The sequence below is a fragment of the Arachis hypogaea genome, chromosome 3 (genome assembly GCF_003086295.3).
Source record: "Arachis hypogaea cultivar Tifrunner chromosome 3, arahy.Tifrunner.gnm2.J5K5, whole genome shotgun sequence".
In the NCBI taxonomy this organism is placed as follows: domain Eukaryota; kingdom Viridiplantae; phylum Streptophyta; class Magnoliopsida; order Fabales; family Fabaceae; genus Arachis; species Arachis hypogaea.
Genome location: NC_092038.1, coordinates 49,450,633 through 49,462,422, shown reverse-complemented (window position 1 = coordinate 49,462,422; position 11,790 = coordinate 49,450,633). Strand labels below are relative to the sequence as shown.

Genomic DNA, 11,790 nt, shown 5'->3' with positions numbered 1-11,790 from the left:
ACATTAGAAATGGCAAATATGACGGGGAGAATTGGACGCAGCTAACTATGTCTAAAAGTAGATAATTCTATATTACTTTACTAAATTAACGAAGTTTGGTAAAAGAAGTTTCTTTAAACTATAGGCGGAGGTAGATCATTTCAAAGTCGAATATGCTTTGCTGATTCTATTTTATGAGATGAATCAACTAAGAGATAGTGTAAGGTCCCACATCGGTTGGGGAGGGGAACGAAGCATGCCTTATATGGGTGTGGATACCTCTCCCTAGCATGACGTGTTTTGACGAGTGAGTGTGGGGGGCTTCGGCTATCATCCCTATCGTCAAAGGCAAAAATGTGAGGCTTTGTATGCCAAAGCGGACAAGATCGTGCTAGCGGTGGTCTGGGATGTTACAGATGGTATCAGTGCCGGAGCCCGGATCGATGTGCCAGCGAGGGTGCTGGGCTCCCTTAGAGGGGTGGATTGTAAGGTCTCACATCGATTGGGGAGGAAAACAAAGCATGCCTTATAAGGGTGTGGATACCTCTCCCTAGCATGACGTATTTTGACGAGTGAGTGTGGGGGGTTTCGACTATCATCCCTATTGTCAAAGGCAAAACCGTAAGACTTTGTGTGCCAAAGCGGACAATATCGTACTAGTGGGTGATCTGGGCTGTTACAAATAGAGCCATTAAGGAAAGTGAAGCAATCAGATTGTCCAAGCCGTTTGCAGCATTGTTGAGTCCATATTGTCAATTACATCCAGAAGATATTGATAGTGAATAGTTTGAATCTTGTGTACTTTGTGAATAGTTGTGAATAGTTTGAACACATACTTTTTGTATAGTTTGTAAATATTTAATCCAATATTATTATAAATTTTATTTGTATAAATAAACTTCTATGAAGTTGTCTGTGCTGTATTCAAAAGTTATTAATTATAAGTTCAAAAAATAAAGGGAAACAAGATCAAATATACTAATACGCCGAATTCCTTTTATAATACACCGAAAAATAACTGGAATACACCAGAATTGCGTGCTTACTTATTTCCCTAGAATATCTAACCAGGAGTTATGAGAATTCAGAAATTTGAATTGCTAGCCTCCTTAAGTATTGAATTGTATATGTATTGTAAATTTAAAACAAACAAATCCCTTCAGATAGTTCAATGCACTAATTTCCAACACAAACAACAACATCTCAAAATCTAAAAGAACAAAGAAAATATCAAAAACAAGATCATGTAGAATACACCTAAAAATGTTCATTCCTACACCAAAATAGTGTCACTTTACACCCTAAAATATATCCTATGCTACTGAATCTCTGAACTGGTAATTCATAACATATTGATGATATTGGTTCGAATTTGATTGTACCACTGATCCACCATAAAAAAGGTTCAACTGCAAAAAATAAACTCACATATTAGCAAAACTATTAACAAAAATCAACTCAATTATCCCATATTTAAAGAACATCACTTTTACCTCGGTTAGAGCTTTTGTTTTCTTTTTCTTTAAAGCATTTGCAATCTGTTTTTCTGTCTTTGAACCTAATTTATTTTTGGGACATCCTCTTGTTCTCACCCCTTCCAAGTTAACATCTTCGTGAGATAACGAATATTTTCTGTTGCTTTTGGTTTTGTGTTCTTACATCTCAACCATGGCATTATCGTAAGCGCGGTGCAAAATGGCAGTCAACTGCTCAAATTCTGATGCAAATTCACATATATTTTGTGACCGAAATACCAAATCGTCAAATCTCTTACTTGTTGGTCCCAAAAGAGGGTCGTCATGGCTGCTCTTGATGTGTGTGTGCCTCCTCTTTACGTTCTTGCTCCAGCATTCCAATATATATCTCGGTGGCACTTTGTTTACTCACTCAAAACTTAACGTGCTCAAAGAGTGACGACACAATATCCCTCTTGTCTCGAATAATAAGCACTGGCATTTTACTTCAGTTGCTACACTATCGTATGTAACCGCAAACTTGTTGAATATTGAGTTTGAAATTTGTTCTATAACTTCGTAAATCGTATAGCCTAGAGCAGAGTCTGTTGATCTTGTTATATAATTCACATTTCCTTTGAATTGTGCTTGGACTTTCCTGAACTTCTCTTGAGTATACACCTGTTAAAATTGAGGTTCTATTGAGAATTTTGTTGTACACAGTATGATGGTATGAAAATCTGCAGCATCTGATTCTCTTTCTCTCTCTCTCTCTGCTCCCTACTTCATAGGAAATTATCGTACTATTTGATGAATTGGATAAGTGAGCTGTTTTGCATAATGAACTTGTTAAAAAAAGCATGCATGCTCTCACTCCTTTGTGTGCTTCTCATCCCAACCTAGAAGTGGTGATCGAGATAAACTGGAATCCATAAATGACGAGCTTTGAAAATCTCTGAAAAAATACCTAAATCAGAACTAAGATACACCGAAAAACATGTAATGTACACCTCTGCTGTAGATTTAAAAAGCAACATTACCTAAAGCCACTTGTTGTCCCCAAGACCGTACTTCATCAGAAAATCATTCCAATTCCTATCAAATGATTCTTTTGTAAGAGAGTTCCAAACAACATGACTCATCTCGTGTTCGATTTCTTCATATCTCTTGTAGCCATTTAATTTGCTTGAAAGCTTCTTCATGATGTGCCAAATGCACCATCGGTAAATCGTTGTGGGTATACAAGCCTCGATAGCCCTTTGCATCGATGCGCATTGATCGGTAAAAATGACTTTCGGAGCATTTTCTCCCATGCAACGAAGCCAACAATCAAATAACCATTTGAATGATTAAGTATCCTCGTTTTTCATCAAAGCGCATCCCAGAAGTGTTGACTGACCGTGGTGATTCACCCGACAAAAGTCTGATATAAAATGCAACAGATTCATCAGAACTACTACATTACATTCAATTCAAGCAATCAACAATGAACAGTAATTTTCACAAGCAAAGTTCACAATATTATTCACCTACATAATCATAAACTACTAAGGAAAATATTAACTAGAATCGAACCACACCTCAAGCACTTCATTGAATTCAAAACAATAATCCACTTCACTCTGGTTCATTTGACAATCCAAACTTGAATCATTCATTATCTTTGAAACGATTTCAGAGCTTGATTTTAAAAACGAAGGGAACAAAGAAAATCGAAAAACACGAAGAAAGAGAGCGTAGAGAAAACGCACGAAAACGACAAAAGAGAACGCAGAAAGAACACACGAAAACGAAGGAAGAAAGAAAAACGCAGAGAACGTAAAAAACACTGACGAAATTAGAAAAATAAAACAAAATCTTTTCGAAAAAGGAAGTTACATATTCGCACGTAAATTGAAAAATTAATTATATTAAGAGGTGCATGAGCTAAATTAGATTAAAATGACTTGTATGGATAAATCACTTGTATGTGGAGAATATTTGTAAATCAGTGGTCTAATTTACTAACCAATTTTTGTAACTTTAGTTCATAGTAGTACTATATCGGAAATGGATCCTCTCAATTATTAAAAAAATTGAGAATAAAATGTTATCTCTAAACCTTTATTAATTTTACTTATAAAATTAATAATAAATACTTTACTCTTTCAATTATTAAAAAATTTTGAAAGGATTCATTCTCTCACTGTAATTCCTCTTCATTGTGGGTTAATACTTAATAGGCCTCCTATTTATTAATTAATTTATTTATTTATTACTTATTTAATAATATTAAATCGCAGGCCAAGGGAAAAGAAAACCGGAAGCAAGAAAGAAAATCCCGCGAACACTGCAACACACGCGAAACCCTGACTCAAAAGGCGTCTACTTTTTTTTCCTCTATTGATACAGAACTTACCAATTTTGCTTCAAATTCAGGTGATCAATTAATCCATCCTCTGTTTTCGTTTTTTTTCACCCTTCAGGTTGGAATTGAAATGCAGAGGAAAGCAGCATTGCCGTTGAGGGACGCAAAAAGCGGCAATGCGAACAAGATGAAGGCTTTGTGCGGCAAGGAAGCTTTGGTGAAGCTTCTGCGATGGCATTTTGGGTACCCTGATTTCAGGGGCAAGCAATTGGACGCTATTCAAGCTGTTCTCTCAGGTTCATTTTTGCAAAAATCTCTCCTTTTTATTTTTTTTTTATTTTTGGTTTCCGTTACTGTTTGGTTGCTGATAAATCATAGGAAATGGAATTCTGCATTTTTTTTTATAGGTCTCACTTTTCAGTTTGATTGGTTAAATTAGCTTGACCCTTTTCTTTTAACAATGTTTTGGTTGCAAATAGAGAAAGAAGAAAGTAAAGAACATGAAGCAAATTTTATATCAATGTCCTACTCTGATATACGGTTTGGATATGAAAGAAAAGAAATTAAAAAATGATCTGAAATCATGAAAATGGATAAGTTGGGATTTTCACTTATTGATGGAATGCCAATTACCTTCCCACCCCCTCTTTTGGTGCAGGAAGAGATTGTTTTTGTCTTATGCCTACTGGAGGAGGCAAGTCGATGTGTTATCAGATTCCTGCATTGGCCAAAACAGGAATTGTGCTTGTTGTTTGTCCTTTAATAGGTGAATCATGTTCATATTTCCTAATATATACAGTTTTGCATCTTTGTTGAGCTGAATTCTGTGTGGTAATTCACTTGTTTTTTGCATGCTAGGCACAATTGTGATTTCTGACTTTTGTTCTGTTGACAGCCTTAATGGTAGGCATATTTCCAGCTTGATCCATTTTATTTTACATTTTTTTTGCTATATTTAATTTCTGAGTTGAGGCTTTTGCTCATTTGTTCTTTCTGCATGTCAGGAAAACCAAGTAATGGCATTAAAAGAGAAAGGTATTTGTGCTGAATTTCTCTCCTCAACAATATCAACTGAGGCAAAAAATAAGGTGAAGTGATAAAATACTTTCAAATGATTTATCTTTGTCTATCAGTTTGAATAGATGGTTACATATATATATATTCTCTGATCCTGAGATTTATATTAGAGTGGGTTTGGTTTATATTGATTCTAAAGCACATTGTGTTTGGTACATTCAAGCTTCTTTGTTGTGCCCCTTTTGGATTTATTGTCTCTCATGTCATTGGTTTTATATGATTCTGTCCTTATGGGGAGGGAAAGAATCTAGGTAAATTTCATTTATACGACTGTGTAACCAAATCCTCACTTATTCACAAGTTTAGGAAATTGAAATGTTCTGTTGTATGTTTTAAGATTCATGACGATCTTGATTCTGGAAAACCCTCTACAAGGCTGCTATATGTGACTCCAGAGTTGATAGCAACAGCGGGGTTTATGCCAAAGCTGAAAAAGATTTACGCTAGGGGGCTGCTAAGTCTCATTGCCATAGATGAGGTGTGAAAGAAAGAAACATTTCAAATTATGATTCAGCTGATTTTTCCAGTTATTATAATAATTTCACTTTTGCCAAATTTTCAGGCACATTGCATCTCAAGTTGGGGCCATGATTTCAGGTTCGTCATATATTCTACTATAGGAAATTGGAGTTTGTAATGCTAGAATTTCTTCATGTTTAGATCATTGGGTATATATGTTTCATCTGCTTAGGTGTAAGTTCTATGCGCTACTGCATTTCCTGATTGGATCCAGTTATCTCATTTTCTCCGTTCAAAATTCCACATGCATATATGAACAATTTGAAATTTATCTCCAAATGCTAAATCAAGAAATTGATTCTGGCAATACTAAATTGTGCTTCAATGGAAATACTGTTGAATACCATAGTATCTTGTAATTTCTATGTATATGTGTCCTACTATTAACATGAATATTAAGTTAGTTTTTCCATTCCCACACATATTTCTCTGAGCATCTCAAGTTGCTTGATTGGGCCCAACTATTTCACTCTTTCTCTATGTTATATTTGCCTTTTTGAAATTTCTTCAGAGTATCAACTGTTTTATTGGGCTTATGATTGTATGTATACTTGTGTAGTTTCTCACATTCTCTTGTGTACAAACATAGATTAGTGATACAATTCACCTTTTCTTCTTTATTTGGGAATAGACCAAGTTACCGTCAACTTTCATTGTTGAGAAGCCACCTACCAGATGTTCCAATATTAGCTCTAACTGCTACTGCTGCTCCTAAGTGAGTATTCTTAATTTTCTTCCTGAAAAAAGTTTGTTCTCTTACCTTTTGACTATATTTTAAACTTGTGCATGAATGCATTTCCAATCCAATCACATGTTTCTACAACCTTTTCAATTGTTTCTGGGGGGTGGGGGGTAGAAAAATTACCAATGTATTTTTTGCATTGCTATTCTCCAGGTAGGTGTTATATATGAAGATATTATTTGTACAAATTATGGTTTTTATGCTAGTATACGGCAAGAAATATATTCGCTATGCAGAAAAGCTCTGTTTAATCACATTACCGTTCATTTTGTGTAATAATTTTGTAGCAAGCATTCTCTTCCTTTCCTATCCCAACTTTTTAAAGAAGAGGGCTGACAATTTGTAATCATATTGTGGCATACTGGCATTTATTTATTTATTTTTTCTGTAGGGTTCAGAAGGATGTTGTACAGTCTTTGCATTTGCAAAATCCATTAATTCTTAAATCTTCTTTTAACCGTCCTAATATCTATTATGAAGGTTAGTCCTGCTTGCTGTATCATTTACTTCTATAGATCAATTCAGCTTTTGCATTCATGCTTCTTAAGTGCCATAAATCTTTGAAGTCCACAGTCTTGTATCTAATGTAATATAATTGGCACATGAATAATAAATCAGTCCACTCAGGGTTAAATGTTTATCCATGCATATGTTTGACACTGAGATAAAATGTCAAAGAGGACAAAAGAAAGCAATAAATTGCATTTTAATGAGTATTTTATTTTGTTTATAAAAAAAAAATTGTTGATAATGAGTAGGAGGAAAATATACACATATTTGAGGATATCCTTTCAATTACAAACACCAAATATTGGGCTATTGTGATGCTGATTTTTCACGGGAGGAAGCCGTTTCAAAATTGAAACAAATCTCACTAGATTTACTAATGATGCAGTTCGATATAAAGATCTTCTGGATGATGCTTATGCCGATTTATCTAATACATTAAAATCTAAGGGAGATGTTTGTGCAATAGTTTACTGTCTTGAACGTTCAATGTGTGATGAATTGTCAGCTCATCTATCCCAAAATGGCATTTCCTGTGCTGGTAACTCTCTTTCTATGTGTGCATGTGTGTGTATATTGCTGCCCTTCAAATTGTATTCATGTTCTTTGCTGTTTGTTTCAGCTTATCATGCAGGATTGAATAAGAAAATGCGAACGTCTGTGTTAGATGAGTGGATTTCTTCCAAAATACAAGTTGTTGTTGCCACTGTTGCTTTCGGGTATGTTTTCCATTTCGCATGTTGTATTTAGGAAGCTTTTGTTATTCTATCCATTTTTGCATTGACAGTCAATCTGTAGGTTTTATTATTCTAAAGTGCCCTATATAAATTATATTTACATGCGACTGACCATTGAATGTTTGACCTATGGTCTTATCCATCGTCCTCTACCTCTAGCTATTGGACTACTTCTACCAAATCTAGTCTTCTTACCGGGGCTTCTACAGATCTTCCACATGTACAAATTACCTACAAATATTTTTTATTACCTTCCTTTATAGGAACAACTCTAATTCTCTCTACCACATTGATTCCTAATTCTATCTTGTATAGTGTGTCCACTCATGTCTGCCACATGATGTAGAAATCACAGTACTTCATGCATAGTATGGTGCAACGGCCAGTCTGCCACTAGTGGCAGTTATAGAGTATAATGAGTGATGACTGCTGTTTTCTCCATTTATAACTGGTTTCATTGCAATATTTAATGTAGTATGGTGATTTTCTGTCAATATTTGATGGAATAAAACAAAGTTCCTTTGATTGAACAAAAGCTCATCTACAGCATAACAGCTCGAAGTATGATGATTAAAAGAGGGTATTAAACAGACACTGATCTTACCACAGGGGTTCATAAATATTCACATCAAATTTTGATTTCTGAGGCTAGCAAGTAGCAACTTGATTTGTTTTAGATTTTGATCAATATCCTTTCTTTTCTTTCTATGCTGAGCTTTTAGTGTTCACTCAAAATAGTTGCCATCATAATATGATATTAAGAACTTATTATTTAAGATTATGATGTATTTTTTTTTTCTTTTCCTCCTTTCTTCTGCATGGAGCTCTTGTCTTACACACAGTTACTGAACCTTTGGTGTTTATTCAGAATGGTAAGTTGCCATTTACTGTTAAATATAGTGATGTTTATTACGCTCGTCATTCTTTGTAATCACATAAGATCAAATTCACCAGGGGATTGATAGAAAGGATGTAAGAATTGTATGCCACTTCAATATTCCCAAGTCAATGGAAGGATTTTATCAAGAGTCAGGCAGAGCAGGTCGTGATCAACTGCCCTGTACAAGTCTGCTGTACTACGGGGTAGATGATCGCAAAAGAATGGTTGGCTTTCTTAACTTGATTTTTTTTCCCACATAGGAGCAAAACTGCGGGAGGGCGGGGGTCTTAAATATTCTGTTTGTGCCACTTCTATTCAACTCCACCTGCTGTGAAAATGTTTCGTTGTTTTGTTTTCTGTAATTCTGATCTCATTGACCTGCCTCAGGAATTCATATTAAGAAATTCAGGAAGCAAGAAATCCCAATCATCTACTTCACAGGAAGAATCATCAAAAAAGTCAATGGCTGACTTTACCCAGGTGACATCTAAATCCTTGCATGCCTTTTGCAACAAAGTGTCCATGCATCATGCATTATGTATAATGGAGCCTATGTGAAAATATGCAGATGGTTGAATATTGTGAAGGATCTGGATGTCGTAGGAAAAGGATTCTCGAGAGTTTTGGGGAGAAGGTAATGAAATATATGGTCCTTAGTAATATGTGATCCACTTCATATTGACTCAGTTGGATAATTATACTTTGTTCACAACAGGTTACTGCATCCCTGTGTGAAAAAACATGTGATGCTTGCAGACATCCAAACTTAGTTGCCCGAAATTTGGAGGATCTGACAACTGCCATTGCTCTGCGCCAGAAAGGCGGTTCTTCTCGAATTTTCATCACCAGGTACTACAACCTATAATCATGTGGCCAAAGATAAAAAAAACCACAAACAAACAGACAAATACTTATGCATTAGGAGTTGAACATAACGTTGATTAAGAAAAAAAAAAAAACATGTTGGGTGTGGACAGTCTTCAGTGCTGTGTATTATAATACATAATATAATTGACAGGTGTTAGAGAAACATCCCATGATTGGTTTGTTAGTCTATTTGTGACTTTGAGCTTGGGGCTTTGCTGGACCTAGCATGAGATTTTCCTTTCTCATGGGCAGACTAGTATCTGAGTATTGTATGGTCTGCATTGCCTATTTGACTTTTAACGGCCCTGGTGATAATAATAACCTTTACAATGTTGATTCATCTAGTTATAAAATTGATTTATCCATGACTTGCCATTTTCAGTTCTTCTGATGCAATCAACGGAGAACAGTTATCTGAATTCTGGAATCGTGGTGATGAAGCAATTGGCTCAGATGATGATATATCTGACTCCGATGGTTGGTAGCATTGTACCAAATTTATTTCACTCTTGGGGGAGGGTGGATGGAGTGGTAAGTAGATTATTCTATCACATAACATTGATTGGGTTTTTGTTCACAGATGGTAATGAGGTTGTCAACAACCTAACCAAGTCAAAGCTTCATTCTAGAGTGGGAGTAAATGAAAAGCTTGCTATGTTAGAACGTGCAGAAGAAAACTTCTATCGAAATGAGAAAGCTAAGAAACAGGTTTATCTTGTACCCACATAACACTACATTGTTGACTAAAAATGTATATTCTCATTTTCCTAAAATCCTTGCTTATTCACGGTTATAAACTCGGTGTTATCATAAGAAATTTGTTATCATTTTCAATCCTTCAGCTTAGCAGAAGTTGTTATTGCAGCCTTCCCTCCTTCCCTCCCCCGTGTCTTTCATGTCTGCACAGCCACTCATCTAATATTTTGTAACAGAGTAAAGTTGACAAGAATGCTATTTCTGATGCAATGCGAGAATCAAGCAGGCAAAGATTACAAAATGCTCTGAAACAGGCTCAGCAGCGACTTGACAACTTAAAGTATGTTTTGCAATTTCTTTCTAGTTTAAGTTATTTTGCACATCACCTTCACGGATTCGGATCCTCTAAAATGCTGGTATGGTTGTAAAGTGAGAAAGTGAGGGGATCAATCACCCTTTGAACAATAAGCTCCCTTGTGTGTGAATTCTACCAAAATGATCTAAAGGTGATTAGTGGCTTCACTTTCTCACTTTTCAAGTATACCCACTTAAGAGGATCTCATTCTTACCTCACTTTCTCAGCCACAACAGAAAGAACTATCTACCCAAATTTCTCCTCTGCTTGCTATGACAATTGGGCAACTTACTTGAGATGCAAAAGCACCTTGTTCAAAGATCAAACCATTATTGTGCCACAGATAACTATTTACACAACTCAATCTTTCATCATAATAGCAATGATAATATTTATTATTATTTATTCCCTACGAAGCACAGACACAACTACTAGATGGTGTACATGGAAGCATGTGGAACAATAATAAGTCTCGTTCCCTTTGTTATTACTGTTTATAATTGTTCTACACCTAAAATCATATTGAAGCTAAATGCATTATTCCTTGAGTTCCAAATGAGTTACAATACATTTTTTCAGGATTGAGTTGGAGACATCAGCATCTTTCCTTGAAGATGAATGCTACAAGAAATATAGCAAAACTGGCAAATCATTCTATTATTCACAAGTGGCGAGCACGGTTAGGTGGCTGGCAACGACAAGTTCTGTTGATATGTTGAACCGACTTGGCACAATGAAGGAATCTACATCAATGGATGCTGTTCCTGAAGCTGAAGGTCGCACCCCACCACATGCTATAGATCATTCTGGAAAGGAAGGTACAAGTAATGAACTCTCGGGCAATGCTCAGTCAGAAATTTTGCCTTGCGGTGACAGGGGCATGCCAGTAGAAAGTTCTTCCGTTAATACAAAGCTGCCACAGATTCCGTCGTTCTATGAATTTGTTAATAGTAGGAAAACAAAAGGTGACCAATTAGATGACACAAAAAAGAACTCATCTAGAGTAGAAAAGAAAATGAGAGTACAGTAGATTGACGCTTGTAGTTACTATTGGTCTTGATTATAGTCACAAAAATGTGTCAAATGCCAACTATTGTTGTCGCAAAGAAAGTTAGAATTTTGGTTTCAATCATTTTCGAGCTCTTGTTTGAAAATGGATGTTAAAATTCCATTCGAGTCTTTAAACCACCCTTGAAGCAGCTTTTTTGTTGGGGTTAAGCTTTGCAAAGAGCTTGTCAAGAGAAATAATCCATGTTCCTTTCCATTATAGAAAAACTACATGGACCGGTGATAAGTATATGTAATGTAGCGTTTGGTGGAGAGACAGAGACAGAAAGACTGAGATCGAGAGACAAAGACTAAGAGACAGAGATTGAAATAAATCTCAGTATTCTGTTTGGTGCAAAATGGAAGACAGAAATTGAAACAAGAATGAAATTCTAATTTAATTTGTACAAAGAGTAAAATTGGAATTAATTAATTGAAATGAGAATATTTTAGGTATAAAATGTTATTAAAGTTTCAGTCTCAATTTCTAAAAATTTTAGTCTATTGTGTTTCTACTTTTTGGAGGTATTGAAATACTAAAATTTTAGGGACAGAGACAAAAATTTTAGTACCAGTATCTGAA

The 11,790-nt window shown here is 35.4% G+C and overlaps 1 protein-coding gene across 1 annotated transcript; it reads left to right on the top strand.

Annotated features, from left to right (window-relative positions):
* The first annotated feature begins 3,757 nt into the window (after positions 1-3,757).
* Positions 3,758-11,292, top strand: LOC112790528 (ATP-dependent DNA helicase Q-like 3). Its single transcript, XM_072232957.1, has 18 exons — positions 3,758-4,076; positions 4,439-4,546; positions 4,639-4,683; positions 4,785-4,868; positions 5,195-5,335; positions 5,420-5,454; positions 6,008-6,091; positions 6,510-6,598; positions 7,014-7,166; positions 7,248-7,344; positions 8,328-8,466; positions 8,630-8,722; positions 8,811-8,876; positions 8,958-9,091; positions 9,492-9,586; positions 9,690-9,817; positions 10,042-10,145; positions 10,740-11,292. Exons 3-18 carry the CDS (start codon positions 4,681-4,683, stop codon positions 11,188-11,190), a joined length of 1,896 nt encoding a protein of 631 aa, XP_072089058.1. The 5' UTR covers positions 3,758-4,076; positions 4,439-4,546; positions 4,639-4,680; the 3' UTR covers positions 11,191-11,292.
* Positions 11,293-11,790: the final 498 nt, after the last annotated feature.

Bases quoted from the DNA above. Each gene is read 5' to 3' on its own strand.
- LOC112790528 (XM_072232957.1), top strand. The intron at 5,455-6,007 runs GTTCGTCATATA...ATTTGGGAATAG, and splicing joins AGTTGGGGCCATGATTTCAG to ACCAAGTTACCGTCAACTTT. The intron at 8,723-8,810 runs GTGACATCTAAA...GAAAATATGCAG, and splicing joins CAATGGCTGACTTTACCCAG to ATGGTTGAATATTGTGAAGG.